The sequence below is a fragment of the Carcharodon carcharias genome (assembly GCF_017639515.1).
Source record: "Carcharodon carcharias isolate sCarCar2 chromosome 37 unlocalized genomic scaffold, sCarCar2.pri SUPER_37_unloc_17, whole genome shotgun sequence".
Taxonomy (NCBI): domain Eukaryota; kingdom Metazoa; phylum Chordata; class Chondrichthyes; order Lamniformes; family Lamnidae; genus Carcharodon; species Carcharodon carcharias.
In genome coordinates this window covers 50,385-77,496 of record NW_024470766.1, presented here as the reverse complement: position 1 = coordinate 77,496, position 27,112 = coordinate 50,385, and the positions used below count along the sequence as shown (strand labels likewise).

Here is a 27,112-nt window from a genome sequence, read left to right as displayed (position 1 = left end):
GGCCATTCAGCCCACCCATTGAGCCTGTTACACAGGGACAGGAGGAGGCCATTCAGCACACCCACTGACCTGTTACACAGGGACAGGAGGAGGTCATTCAGCACACCCACTGACCTGTTACACAGGGACAGGAGGAGGCCATTCAGCACACCCACTGACCTGTTACACAGGGACAGCAGGAGGCCATTCAGCCCACCCACTGACCTGTTACACAGGGACAGGAGGAGGCCATTCAGCACACCCACTGACCTGTTACACAGGGACAGGAGGAGGTCATTCAGCACACCCACTGACCTGTTACACAGGGACAGGAGGAGGCCATTCAGCCCACCCATTGACCTGTTACACAGGGACAGGAGGAGGCCATTCAGCACACCCACTGACCTGTTACACAGGGACAGGAGGAGGCCATTCAGCACACCCACTGACCTGTTACACAGGGACAGGAGGAGGCCATTCAGCCCACCCACTGACCTGTTACACAGGGACAGGAGGAGGCCATTCAGCCCACCCATTGAGCCTGTTACACAGGGACAGGAGGAGGCCATTCAGCACACCCACTGACCTGTTACACAGGGACAGGAGGAGGCCATTCAGCACACCCACTGACCTGTTACACAGGGACAGGAGGAGGCCATTCAGCACACCCACTGACCTGTTACACAGGGACAGGAGGAGGCCATTCAGCACACCCACTGACCTGTTACACAGGGACAGGAGGAGGCCATTCAGCACACCCACTGACCTGTTACACAGGGACAGGAGGAGGCCATTCAGCACACCCACTGACCTGTTACACAGGGACAGGAGGAGGCCATTCAGCACACCCACTGACCTGTTACACAGGGACAGGAGGAGGCCATTCAGCACACCCACTGACCTGTTACACAGGGACAGGAGGAGGCCATTCAGCACACCCACTGACCTGTTACACAGGGACAGGAGGAGGCCATTCAGCCCACCCACTGACCTGTTACACAGGGACAGGAGGAGGCCATTCAGCACACCCACTGACCTGTTACACAGGGACAGGAGGAGGCCATTCAGCCCACCCACTGACCTGTTACACAGGGACAGGAGGAGGCCATTCAGCCCACCCATTGAGCCTGTTACACAGGGACAGGAGGAGGCCATTCAGCACACCCACTGACCTGTTACACAGGGACAGGAGGAGGCCATTCAGCACACCCACTGACCTGTTACACAGGGACAGGAGGAGGCCATTCAGCCCACCCATTGAGCCTGTTACACAGGGACAGGAGGAGGCCATTCAGCACACCCACTGACCTGTTACACAGGGACAGGAGGAGGCCATTCAGCACACCCACTGACCTGTTACACAGGGACAGGAGGAGGCCATTCAGCCCACCCATTGAGCCTGTTACACAGGGACAGGAGGAGGCCATTCAGCACACCCACTGACCTGTTACACAGGGACAGGAGGAGGCCATTCAGCACACCCACTGACCTGTTACACAGGGACAGGAGGAGGCCATTCAGCACACCCACTGACCTGTTACACAGGGACAGGAGGAGGCCATTCAGCCCACCCATTGAGCCTGTTACACAGGGAAAGGAGGAGGCCATTCAGCACACCCACTGACCTGTTACACAGGGACAGGAGGAGGCCATTCAGCACACCCACTGACCTGTTACACAGGGACAGGAGGAGGCCATTCAGCCCACCCATTGAGCCTGTTACACAGGGACAGGAGGAGGCCATTCAGCACACCCACTGACCTGTTACACAGGGACAGGAGGAGGCCATTCAGCACACCCACTGACCTGTTACACAGGGACAGGAGGAGGCCATTCAGCACACCCACTGACCTGTTACACAGGGACAGGAGGAGGCCATTCAGCACACCCACTGACCTGTTACACAGGGACAGGAGGAGGCCATTCAGCACACCCATTGAGCCTGTTACACAGGGACAGGAGGAGGCCATTCAGCACACCCACTGACCTGTTACACAGGGACAGGAGGAGGCCATTCAGCCCACCCACTGACCTGTTACACAGGGACAGGAGGAGGCCATTCAGCCCACCCATTGAGCCTGTTACACAGGGACAGGAGGAGGCCATTCAGCACACCCACTGACCTGTTACACAGGGACAGGAGGAGGTCATTCAGCACACCCATTGAGCCTGTTACACAGGGACAGGAGGAGGCCATTCAGCACACCCACTGACCTGTTACACAGGGACAGGAGGAGGCCATTCAGCACACCCACTGACCTGTTACACAGGGACAGGAGGAGGCCATTCAGCACACCCACTGACCTGTTACACAGGGACAGGAGGAGGCCATTCAGCACACCCACTGACCTGTTACACAGGGACAGGAGGAGGCCATTCAGCACACCCACTGACCTGTTACACAGGGACAGGAGGAGGCCATTCAGCACACCCACTGACCTGTTACACAGGGACAGGAGGAGGCCATTCAGCACACCCACTGACCTGTTACACAGGGACAGGAGGAGGCCATTCAGCACACCCACTGACCTGTTACACAGGGACAGGAGGAGGCCATTCAGCACACCCACTGACCTGTTACACAGGGACAGGAGGAGGCCATTCAGCACACCCACTGACCTGTTACACAGGGACAGGAGGAGGCCATTCAGCCCACCCATTGAGCCTGTTACACAGGGACAGGAGGAGGCCATTCAGCACACCCACTGACCTGTTACACAGGGACAGGAGGAGGCCATTCAGCACACCCACTGACCTGTTACACAGGGACAGGAGGAGGCCATTCAGCACACCCACTGACCTGTTACACAGGGACAGGAGGAGGCCATTCAGCCCACCCATTGAGCCTGTTACACAGGGACAGGAGGAGGCCATTCAGCACACCCACTGACCTGTTACACAGGGACAGGAGGAGGCCATTCAGCACACCCACTGACCTGTTACACAGGGACAGGAGGAGGCCATTCAGCCCACCCATTGAGCCTGTTACACAGGGACAGGAGGAGGCCATTCAGCACACCCACTGACCTGTTACACAGGGACAGGAGGAGGCCATTCAGCACACCCACTGACCTGTTACACAGGGACAGGAGGAGGCCATTCAGCACACCCATTGAGCCTGTTACACAGGGACAGGAGGAGGCCATTCAGCACACCCACTGACCTGTTACACAGGGACAGGAGGAGGCCATTCAGCCCACCCACTGACCTGTTACACAGGGACAGGAGGAGGCCATTCAGCCCACCCATTGAGCCTGTTACACAGGGACAGGAGGAGGCCATTCAGCACACCCACTGACCTGTTACACAGGGACAGGAGGAGGTCATTCAGCACACCCATTGAGCCTGTTACACAGGGACAGGAGGAGGCCATTCAGCACACCCACTGACCTGTTACACAGGGACAGGAGGAGGCCATTCAGCACACCCACTGACCTGTTACACAGGGACAGGAGGAGGCCATTCAGCACACCCACTGACCTGTTACACAGGGACAGGAGGAGGCCATTCAGCACACCCACTGACCTGTTACACAGGGACAGGAGGAGGCCATTCAGCACACCCACTGACCTGTTACACAGGGACAGGAGGAGGCCATTCAGCACACCCACTGACCTGTTACACAGGGACAGGAGGAGGCCATTCAGCACACCCACTGACCTGTTACACAGGGACAGGAGGAGGCCATTCAGCACACCCACTGACCTGTTACACAGGGACAGGAGGAGGCCATTCAGCACACCCACTGACCTGTTACACAGGGACAGGAGGAGGCCATTCAGCACACCCACTGACCTGTTACACAGGGACAGGAGGAGGCCATTCAGCCCACCCATTGAGCCTGTTACACAGGGACAGGAGGAGGCCATTCAGCACACCCACTGACCTGTTACACAGGGACAGGAGGAGGCCATTCAGCACACCCACTGACCTGTTACACAGGGACAGGAGGAGGCCATTCAGCACACCCACTGACCTGTTACACAGGGACAGGAGGAGGCCATTCAGCCCACCCATTGAGCCTGTTACACAGGGACAGGAGGAGGCCATTCAGCACACCCACTGACCTGTTACACAGGGACAGGAGGAGGCCATTCAGCACACCCACTGACCTGTTACACAGGGACAGGAGGAGGCCATTCAGCCCACCCATTGAGCCTGTTACACAGGGACAGGAGGAGGCCATTCAGCACACCCACTGACCTGTTACACAGGGACAGGAGGAGGCCATTCAGCACACCCACTGACCTGTTACACAGGGACAGGAGGAGGCCATTCAGCACACCCACTGACCTGTTACACAGGGACAGGAGGAGGCCATTCAGCACACCCACTGACCTGTTACACAGGGACAGGAGGAGGCCATTCAGCCCACCCACTGACCTGTTACACAGGGACAGGAGGAGGCCATTCAGCCCACCCATTGAGCCTGTTACACAGTGACAGGAGGAGGCCATTCAGCACACCCACTGACCTGTTACACAGGGACAGGAGGAGGCCATTCAGCCCACCCATTGAGCCTGTTACACAGGGACAGGAGGAGGCCATTCAGCACACCCACTGACCTGTTACACAGGGACAGGAGGAGGCCATTCAGCACACCCACTGACCTGTTACACAGGGACAGGAGGAGGCCATTCAGCACACCCACTGACCTGTTACACAGGGACAGGAGGAGGCCATTCAGCACACCCACTGACCTGTTACACAGGGACAGGAGGAGGCCATTCAGCCCACCCATTGAGCCTGTTACACAGGGACAGGAGGAGGCCATTCAGCACACCCACTGACCTGTTACACAGGGACAGGAGGAGGCCATTCAGCACACCCACTGACCTGTTACACAGGGACAGGAGGAGGCCATTCAGCCCACCCATTGAGCCTGTTACACAGGGACAGGAGGAGGCCATTCAGCACACCCACTGACCTGTTACACAGGGACAGGAGGAGGCCATTCAGCACACCCACTGACCTGTTACACAGGGACAGGAGGAGGCCATTCAGCACACCCACTGACCTGTTACACAGGGACAGGAGGAGGCCATTCAGCACACCCACTGACCTGTTACACAGGGACAGGAGGAGGCCATTCAGCACACCCACTGACCTGTTACACAGGGACAGGAGGAGGCCATTCAGCACACCCACTGACCTGTTACACAGGGACAGGAGGAGGCCATTCAGCCCACCCATTGAGCCTGTTACACAGGGACAGGAGGAGGCCATTCAGCACACCCACTGACCTGTTACACAGGGACAGGAGGAGGCCATTCAGCACACCCACTGACCTGTTACACAGGGACAGGAGGAGGCCATTCAGCCCACCCATTGAGCCTGTTACACAGGGACAGGAGGAGGCCATTCAGCACACCCACTGACCTGTTACACAGGGACAGGAGGAGGCCATTCAGCACACCCACTGACCTGTTACACAGGGACAGGAGGAGGCCATTCAGCACACCCACTGACCTGTTACACAGGGACAGGAGGAGGCCATTCAGCACACCCACTGACCTGTTACACAGGGACAGGAGGAGGCCATTCAGCACACCCACTGACCTGTTACACAGGGACAGGAGGAGGCCATTCAGCACACCCACTGACCTGTTACACAGGGACAGGAGGAGGCCATTCAGCCCACCCATTGAGCCTGTTACATAGGGACAGGAGGAGGCCATTCAGCTCCCCCCAACATCTCAAAACGACTATACATCAAAGCACCCAGGCTAGCTGGCTTTAATCCAATAATCCAATTAAACCACACACTGACAGACCCAAGATTAAACTTCTATTTAAAAGAATAAGTTCCAATAACAATATATACATTAATAGCTTCATGACAAGCCCCCTCATCAAGCCTGTGCACCCCAATCGAGCCTGTTACACCGGAACAGGAGGAGGCCATTCAGCCCCCTCCTCGAGCCTGTTACACAGGAACAGGAGGAGGCCATTCAGCCCCTCCAGCCAGTTCTGATGGATTAGATCTCTTCCTATCTCTATCTTTACTCCATCCAGCTGCCTTGGTTCCATAACTCTTAATCCCCTTACCCACCCAAAATCCATCAATTGACCCCCAGCCTCGACAGCTTTTTTGGAGGGGGGGGCGGGGGTAGCTGTGAGAGAGAGTTCCGGATTTCCACTCCCCTGTGTGTGAAGAGGTGCTTCCTGACATCACCCTGAATGGTCTGGCTCCCATTTTAAGGTTCTGCCCCCTTGTTCTGGACTCCGCACCCCCCAACCCCACCAGAGGAAACAGGGTCGATAGAGAGAAACTATCAAATCCTTTAATCATCTTAAACCCCTCGATTAGATCCCCCCCCTTTTAACCTTCTACACTCGAGGGAATACAAGCCCAGCCTGTGTGACCCACCCTCGTAATTTAACCCCTTCAGCCCCGGGACCATACTGGTGAATCTGCGCTGAGCCCCCCTCCAGGGGCAATATCTCCCCCTTGAGGGGGGCAGGGCCTAGGACTGGACATGTTCAAAAGATATAAATGTGAGTCAGTGACATGAAATCAAACATCCTTCAATTAAGTCAGAATCTTTATTTCGCTTCACCGATGAGGTGGGAGCATTAACTCTCATCTCTCACTGTTGCCCAACATTCATGTTCCAATTACGTTTTTAAAAATATAATTAAATAGTGAAGAGCAGGAACGGGGTTGAGACACAGACCCACTGCGCAGTGGGTGGGGAAGGTCAATCTCAGCTCTCCCCACCCCAGGGGACGCTATTCAGAGACCATTGCTTTCCCAAGCACTGGTCCTTCTGATCCTTTCCCCTCCCTTCATCCACCCCCGAAATTTAGACCAGGCACCTGTGGGACAGGAAGGGAAAGGGTTCGGGGGGGTGGGGGGGTAACTCAAGTGGGTTGGAAGCTCACTGAATACCGCAGACCCCCCCTTTCTCTGAGGACTGGCCGAGTCTCCTCAAGCGGCGGGTGGTCGAAATCCCCAGTGGCTCCTTTAGCTGATCCCACCCCTGCCAGGCACTGGCATGGGGTGGGCTGAGGAATGGATGCACCAGAGCTGAGTCTGAGGGACTAGGAGTATAGGCTAGAGTGTGCTGGTGGTGGGGAGCATGGTGTGGTGAGCATAGGGTGGCCTGGTGGGTGTTGAGGGGGGCGGTGGGGGTGGTGGTGGATGTTGAATTGCCAATGAGCTCAGGGAGAGACTGTCTGTGGAGGGGGTTATGAAACCAATGCTGTCCGTGAAAAGTCATCCAACATGAATACCTGGTCTTTCCCACGCCCTAACATGGTCTAACAGATGGCGCGTGAATGGGGGGGGGTGGGGGGTGGGAAGGGGCTCGACTGGCAGTCTGGGGGAGGTCACACGATGAACAGAGTGAAAAAATGAAGGGGAGAGCACAGAATCCATTGGCAAACACACAGCCCCCTTTATTGATCAAAGAGAGAGAGAGAGAACAGGATCTGCCAAAACGTGCATCAAACGTAACTAAAGCAGTCCGAGGTCTGGCGAGGGGGGTGGGGGGGGGGGGCACATCCCCCCCAAGAGGGGGGAAAAGGAAATTTAATAAGACCTCAGAGTCCAATCACCAACTCTCAGGTTGTCCCCCCAAGTCAGCCTGCCCCCTCTCCATATTTACCTCTGACCCCCGCCCTCACTCTGGGCCGATCTACAAGTAAAAAGATGCAGGGGGGTCCCCGGCTGTCACTGTGTCTGTCCAGGTCCCCCCCACACCCTCCCCTGGGGATCCCATCACTCCTTCTGTTTGTCTCTTCTCTTCACAAGCTGGTAGCACAGGCCGGCGGCAGCCCCCAGAGCAAACACACCAAATGCGGCTTTTGTCGCAAACATCACATCATCCACCTGGGGAAGGAAAGAGGAGGAGAGTATGAGAAAAATAGAACAGAGAGTCACATCAATTAAATACACCGTCCCCATCAAACACTCCCAGGACAGGTACAGCACAGGGTTAGATACAGAGTAAAGCTCCCTCTACACTGTCCCCATCAAACACTCCCAGGACAGGTACAGCACGGGGTTAGATACAGAGTAAATCTCCCTCTACACTGTCCCCATCAAACACTCCCAGGACAGGTACAGCACGGGGTTAGATACAGAGCAAAGCTCTCTCTACACCGTCCCCATCAAACACTCCCAGGACAGGTACAGCACGGGGTTAGATACAGAGTAAAGCTTCCTCTACACTGTCCCCATCAAACACTCCCAGGACAGGTACAGCACGGGGTTAGATACAGAGTAAAGCTCCCTCTACACTGTCCCCATCAAACACTCCCAGGACAGGTACAGCACGGGGTTAGATACAGAGTAAAGCTCCCTCTACACCGTCCCCATCAAACACTCCCAGGACAGGTACAGCGCGAGGTTAGATACAGAGTAAAGCTCCCTCTACACCGTCCCCATCAAACACTCCCAGGACAGGTACAGCACGGGGTTAGATACAGAGTAAATCTCCCTCTACACCGTCCCCACCAAACACTCCCAGGACAGGTACAGCCCAGAGTTAGATACAGAGTAAATCTCCCTCTACACTGTCCCCATCAAACACTCCCAGGACAGGTACAGCACGGGGTTAGATACAGAGTAAAGCTCCCTCTACACTGTCCCCATCAAACACTCCCAGGACAGGTACAGCACGGGGTTAGATACAGAGTAAAGTTCCCTCTACACTGTCCCCATCAAACACTCCCAGGACAGGTACAGCACGGGGTTAGATACAGAGTAAAGCTCCCTCTACACCGTCCCCATCAAACACTCCCAGGACAGGTACAGCACAGGGTTAGATACAGAGTAAATCTCCCTCTACACTGTCCCCATCAAACACTCCCAGGGCAGGTACAGCACGGGGTTAGATACAGAGTAAATCTCCCTCTACACTGTCCCCATCAAACACTCCCAGGACAGGTACAGCACGGGGTTAGATACAGAGTAAAGCTCCCTCTACACTGTCCCCATCAAACACTCCCAGGACAGGTACAGCACGGGGTTAGATACAGAGTAAAGCTCCCTCTACACCGTCCCCATCAAACACTCCCAGGACAGGTACAGCACGGGGTTAGATACAGAGTAAAGAACCCTCTACACTGTCCCCATCAAACACTCCCAGGACAGGTACAGCACGGGGTTAGATACAGAGTAAAGCACCCTCTACACTGTCCCCATCAAACACTCCCAGGACAGGTACAGCACGGGGTTAGATACAGAGTAAAGCTCCCTCTACACTGTCCCCATCAAACACTCCCAGGACAGGTACAGCACGGGGTTAGATACAGAGTAAATCTCCCTCTACACTGTCCCCATCAAACACTCCCAGGACAGGTACAGCACGGGGTTAGATACAGAGTAAATCTCCCTCTACACTGTCCCCATCATACACTCCCAGGACAGGTACAGCACGGGGTTAGATACAGAGTAAAGCTCCCTCTACACTGTCCCCATCAAACACTCCCAGGACAGGTACAGCACGGGGTTAGATACAGAGTAAATCTCCCTCTACACTGTCCCCATCAAACACTCCCAGGACAGGTACAGCACGGGGTTAGATACAGAGTAAATCTCCCTCTACACTGTCCCCATCAAACACTCCCAGGACAGGTACAGCACGGGGTTAGATACAGAGTAAAGCGCCCTCTACACTGTCCCCATCAAACACTCCCAGGACAGGTACAGCACGGGGTTAGATACAGAGTAAAGCTCCCTCTACACTGTCCCCATCAAACACTCCCAGGACAGGTACAGCACGGGGTTAGATACAGAGTAAAACTCCCTCTACACTGTCCCCATCAAACACTCCCAGGACAGGTACAGCACGGGGTTAGATACAGAGTAAAGCTCCCTCTACACTGTCCCCATCAAACACTCCCAGGACAGGTACAGCACGGGGTTAGATACAGAGTAAAGCTCCCTCTACACTGTCCCCATCAAACACTCCCAGGACAGGTACAGCACGGGGTTAGATACAGAGTAAAGCTCCCTCTACACCGTCCCCATCAAACACTCCCAGGACAGGTACAGCACGGGGTTAGATACAGAGTAAATCTCCCTCTACAACGTCCCCATCAAACGCTCCCAGGACAGGTACAGCACGGGGTTAGATACAGAGTAAAGCTCCCTCTACACTGTCCCCATCAAACACTCCCAGGACAGGTACAGCACGGGGTTAGATACAGAGTAAAGCTCCGTCTGCACTGTCCCCATCAAACACTCCCAAGTGGGTGTAAAAGATCCCACAGCCACTACTGGGGGACGAGCAGGGGGTGAGAGGAGAGGACCTATGGACAGTGTGTGAGACTGACCTGTCCAGACTTTGCCACTCCGTATCGTAGATCTGTGACAAAGTGCTCGCAGTTCGCCAAGGTAACGCTGTAATTGACCTCCTCACCAACCCGACTCTCCGCCTCCTTGATGATGGTGCTAATGGGCCGGACTGAAAGTTTCCCATCAAAGATGTTGTTGACCTGGTAACGATCATAGCCGACCACCGTGATAAGCAGGTCCTTCCTAATGCAGGCCTTGTCAGTCAAAACCGACATCAAACTGTTAATGCCCGCATCACACACCTCACCTGAGAGGGAGCAAAATAACACCAGGTCACCCAGAGAGGGAGTGTAGGAAGTAGAGGGGAGAGAAGGGGCGAGAGAAGGCATGGCAGGGGGAAGGAGACACGAGGGGGGAGGGGAAGTGTAGGTGCATTGGGGGTGGGAAGGGTGGAAGGCAGTGTGTATCGACTGAGGGAGAGGAAGGGGAGACAGAGGGAGGGCCAGAGGAAACGGAAGACAACGTGGAGGTGAATGGGCAATGTCTGGAGACTGAGGGGCAGAGGCATGAAGCAAGGGGAGGGGAAGAGGAGGGGGGGAAGAGGAGGGAGGGGGGAAGAAGAGGGGGAAGAGGGGGGGAAGTGGAGGAGGGGGAAGAGGAGGAAGTGGAAGAGGAGGAGGGGGGAAGAGGAGGAGTGGGGGAAGAGGAGGAGGGGAAAGAGGAGGGGGGAAAGATGAGGGTGGAAAGAGGAGGGTGGAAAGAGGAGGGTGGAAAGGGGAGGAGGAGGAGGGGAAGAGGAGGGGGAAGAGGAGGGGGGAAGAGGAGGAGGGGAAGAGGAGGAGGGGAAGAGGAGGGAGAGGGGAAGAGGAGGGAGAGGGGAAGAGGAGGGGGGAGAAGAGGAGGGAGGGGGGAAGAGGAGGGGGGCGAAGAGGAGGGGGGAAGAGGAGGGGGGGAAGAGGAGGGAGAGGGGAAGAGGAGGGGGGAGAAGAGGAGGGAGGGGGGAAGAGGAGGGGGGCGAAGAGGAGGGGGGGAAGAGGAGGGGGGGAAGAGGAGGGGGGGAAGAGGAGGGGGGGAAGAGGAGGGAGAGGGGAAGAGGAGGGGTGAAGAGGAGGGGGGGAAGAGGAGGGGGGAGAAGAGGGGGGAGAAGAGGGGGGAGAAGAGGGGGGAGAAGAGGGGGGAGAAGAGGGGGGAGAAGAGGGGGGAAGCGGAGGAGGGGAAAGAGGAGGGGGGGAAGAGGAGGGGGGAAGAGGAGGGGGGAGAAGAGGAGAGGGGAGAAGAGGGGGGGAAGCGGAGGAGGGGAAAGAGGAGGGGGGGAAGAGGAGGGGGGGAAGAGGAGGGGGGGAAGAGGTGGGGGGGAAGAGATGGGGGGGGAAGCGGAGGAGGGGGGGAAGCGCAGGAGGGGGAGAGGAGGAGGGGGAAGAGGAGGAGGGGGAAGAGGAGGAGGGGAGAAGAGGAGGGGAAGAGGAGGAGGGGAAGAGGAGGATGGGAAGAGGAGGAGGGGAAGAGGAGGAGGGGAAGAGGAGGAGGGGAAGAGGAGGGGGGGAAGAGGAGGGGGGGAAGAGGTGGGGGGGAAGAGGAGGGGGGGAAGAGGAGGGGGGGAAGAGGAGGGGGGGAAGAGGAGGGGGGGGAAGAGGAGGGGGGGAAGAGGAGGGGGGGAAGAGGAGGGGGGAGAAGAGGAGAGGGGAGAAGAGGGGGGGAAGCGGAGGAGGGGAAAGAGGAGGGGGGGAAGAGGAGGGGGGGAAGAGGAGGGGGGAGAAGAGGAGGGGGGGAAGATGAGGGGGGGAAGATGAGGGGGGGAAGAGGAGGGGGGAGAAGAGGAGGGGGGAAGAGGAGGGGGGGAAGAGGAGGGGGGAAGAGGAGGGGGGGAAGAGGAGGGGGGGAAGAGGAGGGGGGGAAGAGGAGGGGGGGAAGAGGAGGGGGGGAAGAGGTGGGGGGGAAGAGGTGGGGGGTGAAGAGGAGGAGGGGGGAAGAGGTGGAGGGGGAAGAGGAGGGGGGAAAGAGGAGGGGGGAAAGAGGAGGGGGGAAAGAGGAGGGGGGGAGGGGAAGAGGAGGGGAAGAGGAGGAGGGGGGAAGAGGAGGAGGGGGAAGAGGAGGGGGGAAGAGGAGGAGGGGGAAGAGGTGGGGGGGAAGAGGAGGGGGGGAAGAGGAGGGGGGGAAGAGGAGGGGGGGGAAGAGGAGGGGGGGGAAGAGGAGGGGGGGAAGAGGAGGGGGGGGAAGAGGAGGGGAGAGCATTGGGGTGAGTGGGCAGTGTGTGTATATTGAAGGAAAGGAGGAGTCGCAGAGCTTTCCTCAGGAATGAACCTGTTGGAAGTGGAGACAGCGGGAGGGAGTTTTCCCATTTCCCTCTCCACAGGCGGTATCAGACCCACTGAGATTCTCCAGCACACCCTGTTTTAGTTTCGGATCTCCCACACCCTCAGCGTTTTGGTATTCTGAAGCAGGCTCTGTGTCGGTGAAGGGAGGCAGAGCTTACGCTGAGAATCCTGCTCGAGGAGATGTTATCAAGGACGTGCCCCGGGTATCGTGGATATTCCAAATAACAAGGGGGAAGCACTTTGTTTAATCTGGCACCAGGAGAGAATGGGGCTGTACCCTGTCCTGTCCTGAAACAGACAGGGTAAAGAGAGAGGGGCTAGCAAACAGCAGCACCCCCCCCACCCCCACCCCTCACTGGGAAACCCCAGCATGAACTATTTAGGTTCAAGCTGTTGGGGTGAGGGGGCTGGGAGCAGTGTTCTCACCAGGAGTTGGATTGAGACAGTGAGTGTGAAGTGAGGAATTGGTCAGTACTCACTTGGAGGGGCAAGGTGGATCACATAACCATGGCCCACATAGAGAGCCCAGTGTTTGTAGCCTGTGCGGAGTATCTCAATCAAATCACCAGCCTCGGGTTCATCGCGACAACGCTGTAAATTAAACAAAGTAGGTGAGAGTCAGGGAGTGAGTTCATGAGAAAGAGAGGCACATCCACAGGCAGAGTGTGAGATAGTGCAGAGAGAGAGACAGAGAGAGAGGGGGAGGGATACTTGCATGCACACACACACACACACACACACGCACACAAATGCACACTAAGATAAAAGCAAAAAACTGCGGATGCTGGAAATCCAAAACAAAAACAAAAATACCTGGAAAAACTCAGCAGGTCTGACAACACCTGCAAAGAGGAGCACAGTTAACGTTTCGAGTTCAAATGACTCTTCAACAGAACTAAGTAAAAATAGAAAAGGGGTGAAATAGAAGCTGGTTTAAGGGGTGGGGGACAGGTAGAGCCAGTGATAGGTGGAGATAACCAAAAGATGTCACAGACAAAAGGACAAAGAGATGTTGAAGGTGGTGATATTATCTAAGGAATGTGCTAATTAAGGGTAGAAAGCAGGACAAGCAAGGTACAAACATAAAAACAAAAAAACTGCGGATGCTGGAAATCCAAAACAAAAACAGAATTACCTGGAAAAACTCAGCAGGTCTGGCAGCATCGGCGGAGAAGAAAAGAGTTGACGTTTCGAGTCCTCATGACCCTTCGACAGAACTTGAGTTCGAGTCCAGGAAAGAGCTGAAATATAAGCTGGTTTAAGGTGTGTGTGTGGGGGGCGGAGAGATAGAGAGACAGAGAGGTGGAGGGGGTTGGTGTGGTTGTAGCGACAAACAAGCAGTGATAGAAGCAGATCATCAAAAGATGTCAACAACAATCTTTTGATGATCTGCTTCTATCACTGCTTGTTTGTCGCTACAACCACACCAACCCCCTCCACCTCTCTGTCTCTCTATCTCTCCGCCCCCCACACACACACCTTAAACCAGCTTATATTTCAGCTCTTTCCTGGACTCGAACTCAAGTTCTGTCGAAGGGTCATGAGGACTCGAAACGTCAAGCAAGGTACAGATAGCTCTAGTGGGGGTGGGGTGATGGAATCAAAAAAGGCTAAAAGGTAGAGATAAAACAATGGATGGAAATACAGTTAAAAATAATGGAAATAGGTGGAAAAAGAAAAATATATAAATTATTGGAAAAAACAAAAAGGAACAAAACAAAAATCTATCACTGGCCCTCTATCCAGCTCTCTTGTCTCTCCCCCACCACCCCCCCCCACCCCTTAAACCAGTTTATATTTCACCTCTTTTCTATTTTTCCTTAATTCTGTTGAAGAGTCATATGGACTCGAAACGTTAACCGTGTTCCTCTCCACAGTTGCTGTCAGACCTGCTGAGTTTTTCCAGCTATTTTTATTTATGTTCACAAATGCACACTCCCACTCGCACACACACTCCCACGCATTCGCGCACACACACACTCCCGCGCATTCGCGCACACACACACTCCCGCGCATTCGCGCACACACACACTCCCGCGCATTCGCGCACACACACACTCGCACACATGTGCACACACACTCGCACACATGTGCGCACACACACTCCCGCGCATTCGCGCGCACACACACTCCCGCGCATTCGCGCGCACACACACTCCCGCGCATTCGCGCGCACACACACTCCCGCGCATTCGCGCGCACACACACTCCCGCGCATTCGCGCGCACACACACTCCCGCGCATTCGCGCGCACACACACTCCCGCGCATTCGCGCGCACACACACTCCCGCGCATTCGCGCGCACACAAACTCCCGCGCATTCGCGCACACACAAACTCCCGCGCATTCGCGCACACACACTCTCGCACACATGTGCACACACACTCTCGCACACATGTGCACAAACACTCCCGCGCATTCGCGCGCACACACACTCCCGCGCATTCGCGCGCACACACACTCCCGCGCATTCGTGCACACAGACACTCCCGCGCATTCGCGCACACACACTCTCGCACACATGTGCACACACACTCCCGCGCATTCGCGCACAAACACTCCCGCGCATTCGCGCGCACACACACTCCCGCGCATTCGCGCGCACACACACTCCCGCGCATTCGCGCGCACACACACTCCCGCGCATTCGCGCGCACACACACTCCCGCGCATTCGCGCGCACACACACTCCCGCGCATTCGCGCGCACACACACTCCCGCGCATTCGCGCGCACACACACTCCCGCGCATTCGCGCACACACACACTCCCGCGCATTCGCGCACACACACACTCCCGCGCATTCGCGCACACACACACTCCCGCGCATTCGTGCACACACACACTCCCGCGCAATCACGCGCACAAACACACTTGCACACACACTCCCGCGCATTCGCGCAAACACACTCCCACGCAGACGTGCACACACACTCACGCGCATTCGCGCACACACACTCTTGCACACACACTCCCGCGCATTCGCGCACACAAACACACTCGCACACACACTCCCGCGCATTCGCGCAAACACACTCCCACGCAGACGTGCACACACACTCACGCGCATTCGCGCACACACACTCTTGCACACACACTCCCGCGCATTCGCGCAAACACACTCCCACGCAGACGTGCACACACACTCCCACGCATTCACGCAAACACACTCTCGCACACACGTCCACACACACACTCCCGCGCATTCGCACACACACACTCTTGCACACATGTGCACACACACACTCCCGCGCATTCGCGCAAACACACTCCCACGCAGACGTGCACACACACTCCCGCGCATTCGCGCACACAAACACACTCGCACGCACGCGCACACACACAATCCCACGCATTCGCGCACACACTCTCGCACACACATGCACACACACTCCCGCGCATTCGCGCACACAAACACACTCGCACACACACTCCCGCGCATTCGCGCAAACACACTCCCACGCAGACGTGCACACACACTCACGCGCATTCGCGCACACACACTCCCACGCAGACGTGCACACACACGCCCACGCATTCATGCAAACACACTCTCGCACACACGTCCACACACACACTCCCGCGCATTCGCACACACACACTCTTGCACACACGTGCACACACACACTCCCGCGCATTCGCGTAAACACACTCCCACGCAGACGTGCACACACACTCCCGCGCATTCGCGCACACAAACACACACTCGCATGCACGTGCACACACACAATCCCACGCATTCGCGCAAACACTCTCGCACACACATGCACACACACTCTCGCGCATTCGCGCACACAAACACACTCCCGCATGCACGTGTACACACACACACTCCCACGCATTCACGCAAACACACTCCCACGCAGACGTGCACACACACTCCCACGCATTCACGCAAACACACTCCCACGCAGATGTGCACACACACTCCCGCGCATTCGCGCACACAAACACACTCCCGCGCACACGTGCACACACACACTCCCGTGCACACAAACACACTCCCGCGCACACGTGCACACAGACACTCCCGCGCACACAAACACACACTCCCATGCACTCGCGCAAACACACACTCCCGCGCATTCGTGCACACAAACACAGTCCCGCGCACACACACACATTCCCGCACATTCGTGCACACACACACACTCCCGCGCACACGTGCACACACACACACTCCCGCGCACACGTGCACACACACACACTCCCGCGCGCACACACACACACTCACACGCACACACACTCCCGCGCATTCGCGCACACAAACACACTCCCGTGCACACACACACACACACACACACGCATTCGCGCACACACTCCCGCACACACGTGCACCCACACTCCCGCGCATTCGCGCACACAAACACACACTCGCACACATTCGCGCACACAAACACTCCCGCGCATTCGCGCACACACACTCGCACGCACGTGCACACACTCACACATTCGCGCACACAAACACACACTCGCACACATTCACGCACACAAACACACACTCGCATACACGTGCACACACACACACTCCCGTGCTTTCGCGCACACTCTCACACACACACACTCCCGTGCATTCGCGCACACACTCTCGCACACACATGCACACACACACTTCCGCACATTCACGCACACAAACACATACTCGCACACACGTGCACACACACACTCCCACGCATTCGCGCACACAAACACACGCACGCGCACACACACACTCCCGCGCATTTGTGCACACACACACTCCTGCACATTTCTGCACACAAACACACACTCGCACGCATGTGCACACACACACTCCCACGCATTTGTGCACACACACACTCGCACGCACGCACGCGCGCACACACACACTCGCACGCACGCACACTCCCGCGCATTTGTGCACACACACACTCGCACGCATGCACGCACACACTCCCGCGCATTTGTGCACACACACACTCCCGCGCATTTGTGCACACACACACTCCCGCGCATTTGTGCACACACACACACTCCCGCGCATTTGTGCACACACACACACTCCCGCGCATTTGTGCACACACACTCCCGCGCATTTGTGCACACACACACTCCCACGCATTTGTGCACACACACACTCGCACGCGCGCACACACTCCCGCGCATTTGTGCACATATAAACTCCCGCGCATTTGTGCACACACACACTCCTGCGCATTTGTGCACACACAAACTCCCGCGCATTTGTGCACACACAAACTCCCGCGCATTTGTGCACACACAAACTCCCGCGCATTTGTGCACACACACACTCCCACGCATTTGTGCACACAAACACACACTAGCACACACGCGCGCACACACATACTCCCACGCATTTGTGCACACACACACTAGCACACACGCGCGCACACACACTCCCACGCATTTGTGCACACAAACACACACTAGCACACACGCGCACACACACTCCCGCGCATTTGTGCACACAAACACACTAGCACGCATGCGCACACATGCAAGCGCACTAGAGAGGACACAAGAAACACCCCAGAAACAGCTGTAAATCAGGAAATAGAAGGGAGGGAGTAACTCAGGAAAATTACAATCACCAAGGAAGTGGTATTGAGCAAATAGTTGGGAGTTATGGGGCAGCCAAATGCCCAGGATGGACTTCACCCTGAGATCTTTTTGTCTGGTGAGATAGTTGATGTGTTGGTTTTAATTTTCCAAAACTCCCTAGATTTGGGGAAAGTTCCATTAGGTTGGAAAATAGCAAATGTGACTCCTTTATTCAAAACGGGAGGGAAACAGAAAGCAGGAAACTACAGGCCCGTTAGCCTAACATCTGTCACAGGGAAAACGTTAGAAGCTATTAGGTTCCTCTGGTATCCATGATTTGTCAGAGTTCACTAACGCTTGCTGAAGGGGTGGGATCAGGAACCTGGCAGGATTGTCGGGAATCGGACACAGGGAGATTTTTTGGATGGGGCGCTCCGTCTCTGACTCACCACCTTGGCTTAGGATAGTGGACTGAACTCAGGGTGGGTGGAGGGGAGTTTGAAGTTGGGCGTGGGTTAATGCACTTCAATAAAGTGCTCATGGGGGAGGCTGGATAAACACATGAGGGAGAAAGGAATAGAAGGATATGGTGATGGGAGGAGGTGGAGGGAGGAGGAGGCTCAGGTGGGGCAGGAACACCAGCGGATGGGCTGAGTGGCCTGTTTCTGTGCTGTGAAGTCTGTACAGGGCGATGCTTTCAGTTAGTAAAGCACTGCTGGAGGATTCAGAGAAGGTTCCAGGAAATAACCCGCAAATAAGATCAGGATCCCTCTTTCCCTGAAATCCTCATCCTGAAGCTCCCTCTCTCTCTCTCTTTAGCCTCCTTCAAAACTTTCCACCAGCCCCTTGTCTTCCTCCCCCCACCCCCCCCAGAGTAAAGCTGCGTTCCTACAGCGGAAGCCAGTGACCACAGTAAAGTCTGTTCGCTGTGCTCAGTTTGTCTTAACCACAAGTACTGCAGGTGTGGGGGTTGGGGAGACCAGAACTAGGGGCCATCGATATAAGACAGTCACTAATAAATCCGATGGGGAATTCAGGCGAAACTCCTTCACCCAGAGAGTGGGGAGAATGTGGGACTCGCTCCCACAGGGAGTGGTCGAGGGGAATAGTATTGATACATTTAAGGGGGAAGCTGGATAAACACACGAGGGAGAAAGGGATAGAAGGATATGGGGATGGGGGGAGATGGAGTGGGGGGGGTGGGAGGCTCATGTGGGGCAGGCACACCAGCAGGTGGGCCGAGTGGCCTGATTCTGTGCTCTGAACACTGCAACATTTAGAAACAATTTTAAAGTTGTACTTACACTGCCTGAGGCCATGCTGGGTCCTTACAGGAGCGGACGGTTCACAATGATGACAGGTCCGGCGCGGAGTGGGGGGTTGTGGAGACTAACTCTCTCACACAGGAGCTGAAAACATAACACTGTCTTTCACTCTCAAGGTTTGCTTTTATTTGGGCTGAGGCTGCAGTTTACCTGCCCCCTTGGGGGTGGAGTTAGTGGTGAGCGTGCATGACTGCCGTTCAGTAAGCGCCCACTGGAAGTGGAGTTATTATTGGTCCCTCTTCTCCAACCTCAGAATGACTTGTCAGTGAGTTAAAGGGAAACCCACATTTCATTCCCGTTCAGAATTCAGCGATGAACTCAAGGTCTCTTGGAGTGACGTCTGCAGGTTTTTCGAAACATCGAAACTAGGGTCAGGCCATTCAGCCCTTCGAGCCTGCTCCGCCATTCAATATAATCATGGCTGATCCTCTATCCCAACGCCATATTCCCACTTTCTCTCCATACCCCTTGATGCCCTTAATATCCAAAAATTTATCAATTTCTTTCTTGAATATACTCAGTGACCCGACCTCCACAGCCTTCTGTGGTAGAGAATTCCACAGGTTGACCATCCTCTGAGTGAAGAAATCTTTCCTCATCCCAGTCCTAAATGGTCTTCCCCATATCCTGAGACTGTGACCCCTGGTTCTAGACTCCCCAACCAGGGGAAACATCTTCCCTGCATCCAGTCTGTCTGGCTCTGTTAGAATTTTATACGTTTCAATCAGACCCCCTCTCATTCTTCCAAACTCTAGTGAATACAGGCTCAGTCGAACCAATCTCTCTTCATACGACAGTCCTGCCATCCCCAGTATCAGCCTAGTGAATCTTCACTGCACTCCCTCTATGGCCAGTATATCTTTACATAGATAGGGAGACCAAAACTGCACACAATACTCCAGGTGTGGTCTCACCAAGGCCCTGTATAACTGCAGTAAGACACCCCTACTTCTGAACGCAAATCCTCTCGCAACGGAGGCCAACATACCATTTGCCTTCCTCACTGTTTGCTGCACCTACCTGTTTACTTTCATTGACTGGTGAACAAGGAACACCCAGATCCCCTTTGTACACCCACATTCCCCAATATATCACTATTTAAACAATACTCTGCCTGTTTTTCAAACCGAAAGCATACAATTTCACATTTGTCCATGTTATACTGCATCAGCCATGTGTTTGCTCACACACACAACTTGTCTAATTCACCCTGAAGCCTCCTCGCAACCCTGCCCAGTTTTGTGTTATCAGCAAACTTGGAAATATTGCATTTGGTTCCCTCATCCAAGTCATTTATACATATTGTGAATAGCTGGGACCCAAGCACCGATCCCTGCGGTACACCACTAATCACCGCCTGCCACCCGGAAAAAGACCCATTTATTCCCACTCTCTGTTTCTGATCTATCAACCAATTCTCAGTCCATGCCAGTACATTACCCCCAGTCCCATGTGCTTTAATTTTGCCCACTAGCCTCTTATGTGGGACCTTATCAAAAGCCTTCTTGAGATCTAAATACACCACATCCACTGGTTCTCCCTTATCTATTCTACTAGTTACATCCTCAAAAAACTCCAGTAGATTATTTGAGCATGATTTCCCTTTCATAAACCCATGCTGACTTTGTCTTATCCCATCAATGCTTTCCAAGTGTTCTGTTACCATGTCTTTTATAATAGGTTTGTTCATTAAAATCTCACAGGCATCCACAAACACATACTCTTCCCTCTCGCACACACAATATCCCTCACTCTCACATACTCTCTCTCCCTGTCTCGCATCCTCTGTCTCAATCACACAATCCCTCTCTCCCACACACCATCCCTCACTCTCACACTCCCTCTCATCTTCTCTCTGTCTCAATCACACAATCCCCTCTCTCCCACACACCATCCCTCACTCTCTCTCTCTGTCTCGCATCCTCTGCCTCAATCACACAATCCCCTCTCTCCCACACACCATCCCTCACTCTCACATTCTCTCTCTGCCTGTCTCTCATCTTCTCTCTGTCTCAATCAGACAATCCCCTCTCTCCCACACACCATCCGTCACTCTCACACTCCCTGTCTCCCATCCTCTGTCTCAATCACACAATCCTCTCTCCCACACACCATCCTTCACTCTCACACTCCCTGTCTCCCATCCTCTGTCTCAATCACACAATCCCCTCTCCCACACACCATCCCTCGCTCTCACACTCTCTCTCTCCCTGTCTCAATCATGCACACACACCGTCTCGCTCACCCTCTCCCCCACACACGCCCCAACTCTCTCTCTCTCTCTGACAAGCCCTCTCTTCAATCAAATCCTCCCTGTCTCACTTGCTCTCACTCTTTCATCGTCTCTCTTCTCACAGACGTTCCCTCTCTTTTTCTTACACACACACACACACACTCTCTCTCTCTTTCTCTACTTCATACTCCTCATACATCCGCTAATTAGGCAAATGGTCCAGCAGTATAAGGGGATGAGACATGAGGGCTGAGGTTTGGGTATTAAGTGAGGGGAGCCTCACTGACGGGTAAATAAATAGTTGGGGCTGGGCCAAAGTGCTCTTCAAACACTTCCAGCAATTAAAGACAGTGCACTGTGAATCTAATCTCGTGTTCAGTTAAAGACAGTGCACGGTCTGTGAATCCAATCTTGCTTTCAGTTCAGTAATCACAGGAACAAAGCAGACCACTTCCCTTGTGGGGACAAAGCTCAAGGTAACCTTAAAACCGGAGCCAGGCCGTTCGGGGGTGATGTCAGGGGGCACTTCCTTCACACACAGGGGAGTGGAAATCTGGAACTCTCCCCCCACAACCCCTCCTTAGAAAAGTGTGGATGCTAAAGTTTCTGAGGCTGAAGGAGGGGGGGGAACACAGGACTGGGGTGCACCGGGCAGCTGAGGTGGGCAAATGGAATCGAGGTGGAGGTCAGCCAAGACAGGGGGAGCCTCCCCTTGCTGTACACCCCTCATTAGACAGCTCTCCCACTGCGAGGATGGGGAGAGTTGAACAAAATCTGACGGCATTGATTTTCAAATGGCTGAAAAGGGGCCAAGGCTGGGGGGTTGGGGGAGAGAAATCTCTCTCAGCGAGCGGAAGCAATTCCCAGAGTTAGAAACTGACCTTGGGAAAACCGGTCCCCTCCGTAATGGCGAGAGGGAGGCAGCTGGCTCTCCTGTCGGGTAAAAGCAGTGACGTGTTGACGGAGTGTCCTGAACTCCCAGAGGAGTAGGAAACGAAAGAGAAAGAGGTTTGAAGCCGTCAGTAAACCATTGCGCCCACCATCCCCCACCTTGCCGGCCCAGGCTGGACAGGGTCAGTCTGTCAAACAGCTCTCACATGACATGATCTGTATTGTACTGTGTGTGTGTGTGTGTGTGTGTGGGGTGGGGGAGCCGTGCACTGCCAGCCCGTGATCTCACGGTTGCCTCCCCGGTTGCTATGGCGATCTTTATCACACGCCCGGCTTTGGAATAGGCTGAGTTAACCCTTTCCCCTCACTCCTCTGCCTCCTTGATCTGAAGTCTCGGTGAGGCTCAGACTCTGTCAGGGTCATTAACAGCCAGTAACCCACTCCCTGCGGACCCGGGTTCACCACAAGACACAGGCCCAATAAAACCTAGTGGTGTAAAATAAATATAATAAATATAAAAGTTCAAATATCAGGCAACCGTGTTAAGTATTAAAAACACGGAACGCCAAAGCATTTTCGAGTACTTTTAAGGCAGAGCTAGGGGGTGAAAGGTTATCGGGGAGGAAGGGGGCTAGGCAGGAATGTAGGGTTGAGGGCGCTCCCTCAGCGCTGACCCTCCGACAGCGCGGCGCTCCCTCAGCGCTGACCCTCCGACAGCGCGGCGCTCCCTCAGCGCTGACCCTCCGACAGCGCGGCGCTCCCTCAGCGCTGACCCTCCGACAGCGCGGCGCTCCCTCAGCGCTGACCCTCCGACAGCGCGGCGCTCCCTCAGCGCTGACCCTCCGACAGCGCGGCGCTCCCTCAGCGCTGACCCTCCGACAGCGCGGCGCTCCCTCAGCGCTGACCCTCCGACAGCGCGGCGCTACCTCAGCGCTGACCCTCCGACAGCGCGGCGCTCCCTCAGCGCTGACCCTCCGACAGCGCGGCGCTCCCTCAGCGCTGACCCTCCGACAGCGCGGCGCTCCCTCAGCGCTGACACTCCGACAGCGCGGCGCTCCCTCAGCGCTGACCCTCCGACAGCGCGGCGCTCCCTCAGCGCTGACCCTCCGACAGTGCGGCACTCCCTCAGCACTGACCCTCCGACAGTGCGGCGCTCCCTCAGCACTGACCCTCCGACAGTGCGGAGCTCCCTCAGCGCTGACCCTCTGACAGCGCGGCGCTTCCTCACAACTGACCCTCCGACAGTGCGGCACTCCCTCAGTACTGACCCTCCGACAGTGCGGCACTCCCTCAGCACTGACCCTCCGACAGTGCAGCACTCCCTCAGCACTGACCCTCCGACAGTGCGGCGCTCCCTCAGCACTGACCCTCCGACAGCGCGGCGCTCCCTCAGCACTGACCCTCCGACAGCGCGGCGCTCCCTCAGCACTGACCCTCCGACAGTGCGGCTCTCCCTCAGCACTGACCCTCCGACAGTGTGGCGCTCCCTCAGCACTGACCCTCCGACAGTGCGGCGCTCCCTCAGCACTGACCCTCCGACAGTGCGGCGCTCCCTCAGCACTGACCCTCCGACAGCGCGGCGCTCCCTCAGCGCTGACCCTCCGACAGGGCGGCGCTCCCTCAGCACTGACCCTCCGACAGTGCGGAGCTCCCTCAGCACTGACCCTCCGACAGTGCGGCGCTCCCTCAGTACTGACCCTCCGACAGTGCGGAGCTCCCTCAGCACTGACCCTCCGACAGCGCGGCGCTCCCTCAGCGCTGACCCTCCGACAGCGCGGCGCTCCCTCAGCGCTGACCCTCCGACAGCGCGGCGCTCCCTCAGCGCTGACACTCCGACAGCGCGGCGCTCCCTCAGCGCTGACCCTCCGACAGTGCGGCGCTCCCTCAGCACTGACCCTCCGACAGTGCGGCGCTCCCTCAGTACTGACCCTCCAACGTGCGGCGCTCCCTCAGCACTGACCCTCCGACAGCGCGGCGCTCCCTCAGTACTGACCCTCCGACAGCGCGGCGCTTCCTCACAACTGACCCTCCGACAGTGCGGCGCTCCCACAGTACTGACCCTCCGACAGTGCGGCACTCCCTCAGCACTGACCCTCCGACAGTGCGGAGCTCCCTCAGCGCTGACCCTCCGACAGCGCGGCGCTCCCTCAGCACTGACCCTCCGACAGTGCGGCGCTCCCTCAGCACTGACCCTCCGACAGTGCGGCTCTCCCTCAGCACTGACCCTCCGACAGTGCGGCTCTCCCTCAGCACTGACCCTCCGACAGTGCGGCGCTCCCTCAGCACTGACCCTCCGACAGTGCGGCTCTCCCTCAGCACTGACCCTCCGACAGTGCGGCTCTCCCTCAGCACTGACCCTCCGTCAGTGCGGCGCTCCCTCAGCACTGACCCTCCAACAGTGCGGTGCTCCCTCAGCACTGACCCTCCGACAGCGCGGCGCTCCCTCAGCACTGACCCTCCGACAGTGCGGCGCTCCCTCAGCACTGACCCTCCGACAGTGCGGAGCTCCCTCAGCACTGACCCTCTGACAGTGCGGCGCTCCCTCAGCACTGACCCTCCGACAGTGCGGCTCTCCCTCAGCGCTGACCCTCCGACAGTGCGGCACTCCCTCAGCACTGACCCTCCGACAGTGCGGCTCTCCCTCAGCACTGACCCTCCGTCAGTGCGGCGATCCCTCAGCACTGACCCTCCGACATCGCGGAGCTCCCTCAGCGCTGACCCTCCGACAGCGCGGAGCTCCCTCAGCGCTGACCCTCCGACAGTGCGGCACTCCCTCAGCGCTGACCCTCCGACAGTGCGGCCCTCCCTCAGCGCTGACCCTCCAACAGTGCGGCGCTCCCTCAGCACTGACCCTCCGACAGTGCGGCTCTCCCTCAGCGCTGACCCTCCGACAGTGCGGCACTCCCTCAGCACTGACCCTCCCACAGTGCGGCGCTCCCTCAGCACTGACCCTCCGACAGTGCGGCTCTCCCTCAGCACCGGAATCCAGGAAGAGTTGGCCTGGATTATGTGGCTCAAGTCCAGGCGCCAACAAAATTGAACCAGATCCTGGGCAGCTCGGCGATGCAGTGTAACCATCGGGGGTGAGAAAAATACCAATGGGAGGATACAGCAGCCAGTGGTCACCATCCAGGTGTTTGTTTGGGTAGCTTCAGCCAAGTTTAGTAGGAATGACTGTCTTGATATTTGTGTATTAGCCTTGGCCTGTCAGTGGACAAGAATTTGTCTCCAACTCTCTGGCTTTACACCTCTCGCTCCTACCAGGAGCTGTCACAGAATCGTTGGGCACTTCACCCATCTGAAGGCACCGAAAACTTAAACCTTCACCACCCCCCACCACCACCCCCCCCCGACCCCTGGGTCTCGCACCCCTGCCACTCTACCTCCTCTCCCCGAGGGGACAGGTCTGTGCTGGGGCTTGTCTGCCAGTCTTCATGCACTCGCCCAGGGACCAGTGAAGGGCTTGCTGGATATTCGACCGGGAAGGGGAGTGGGGGGCACACGGAGTGGGGCACACAGTCTGTCAAACACTGGGAAAGCACATAGCGGAGTTTCGGAAATACTGACATTGTGCGCATGTGCACACGGCACACAGACGTGCCCGGACACACGCATGCACATGCGCACACAGCACACGCACTTGTGTACGCACACACACACACACACTGGTGGACACACGCACACACAGGAGGGTTGCAGGTGAGAAGCAAAGAGGTGTAACCCGATGTCGTTTCCCAACTCTAGCTTTTATTTCTACAGGGATAGAATTGAAAAGTAGGGAGGTCATGCTCAACCTGCATCGAACCTCGGTTGGACCACACTTGGAGCACTTAGTGCAGTTCTGGTTGCCATGTTATAAAAAGAACAAAGAGGCACTGGAGAGGGTACAGAGATTTACAAGGATGATACCAGAAATATATGTGGGTAGACACATCAGGAAAGATTGAACAGGCCGGGGGGCTCTTTCCTCTAGAAAAGAAAAGGTCGGAGGGGGTGACCTGATCGAGCTCTTTAAAATGATGAGGGGGTTTCGATAGGGTCGACGTAGAGAAGATGTTTCCCCTTGTAGGTGGGGGGGAGGGGAGAGAGACCAGAACTAGGGGCCCTCGATATAAGACAGTCACTAATAAATCTGATGGGGAATTCAGGAGAAACTCTTTCACCCAGAGAGTGGGGAAAACGTGGGACTCGCTCCCACAGGGAGTGGTCCAGGTGAATAGTATCGATACATTTAAGGGGGAAGCTGGATAAACACATGAGGAAGAAAGGAGTAGATGTGAGATGGTGATGGGGGGGAGATGGAGTGGGGGGGGGGTGGGAGGAGGCTCGTGTGGGGCAGAAATACCAGATGGGCCGAATGGCCTGATTTTGTGTTGTATATCTTATGTGTGTAATCCTGTTAACTGTAGCTACACATCAGACTAAACTTGATTGGCCCCAACACTGGTCAACCCTGCAAGACCCTGGAATCTCTTATCGATGGGGAGAAGCCAGCGAGGGGTCCAGTCCGAACCCATCAGCAGCTCACTGGGTTGATCAGAGAGACCTGCATTGACTGCAAACATGCACAGGGAGCGATACAGACTCCAGTCTTCCGAACGCT

The 27,112-nt window shown here is 56.1% G+C and overlaps 1 protein-coding gene across 1 annotated transcript; it reads right to left on the bottom strand.

The window, feature by feature from the left end:
- Positions 1 to 6,506: 6,506 nt before the first annotated feature.
- LOC121274680 (phospholipase A and acyltransferase 3-like) lies at positions 6,507 to 22,740 on the bottom strand. Its single transcript, XM_041181974.1, has 5 exons — positions 22,500 to 22,740; positions 19,365 to 19,469; positions 13,020 to 13,131; positions 10,264 to 10,532; positions 6,507 to 7,813 (listed from the first exon to the last, which is right to left on the bottom strand). Exons 2-5 carry the CDS (start codon positions 19,377 to 19,379, stop codon positions 7,703 to 7,705), a joined length of 507 nt encoding a protein of 168 aa, XP_041037908.1. The 5' UTR covers positions 19,380 to 19,469; positions 22,500 to 22,740; the 3' UTR covers positions 6,507 to 7,702.
- Between the last annotated feature and the right edge of the window lie 4,372 nt (positions 22,741 to 27,112).

Excerpts from the sequence above, each read along its gene's own strand:
- LOC121274680 (XM_041181974.1), bottom strand. Across the intron at positions 10,533-13,019 it reads GATCCACCTTGCCCCTCCAA|GTGAGGTGTGTGATGCGGGC; the intron begins GTGAGTACTGAC and ends GCTCCCTCTCAG. Across the intron at positions 7,814-10,263 it reads GAGTGGCAAAGTCTGGACAG|GTGGATGATGTGATGTTTGC; the intron begins GTCAGTCTCACA and ends TTCCTTCCCCAG.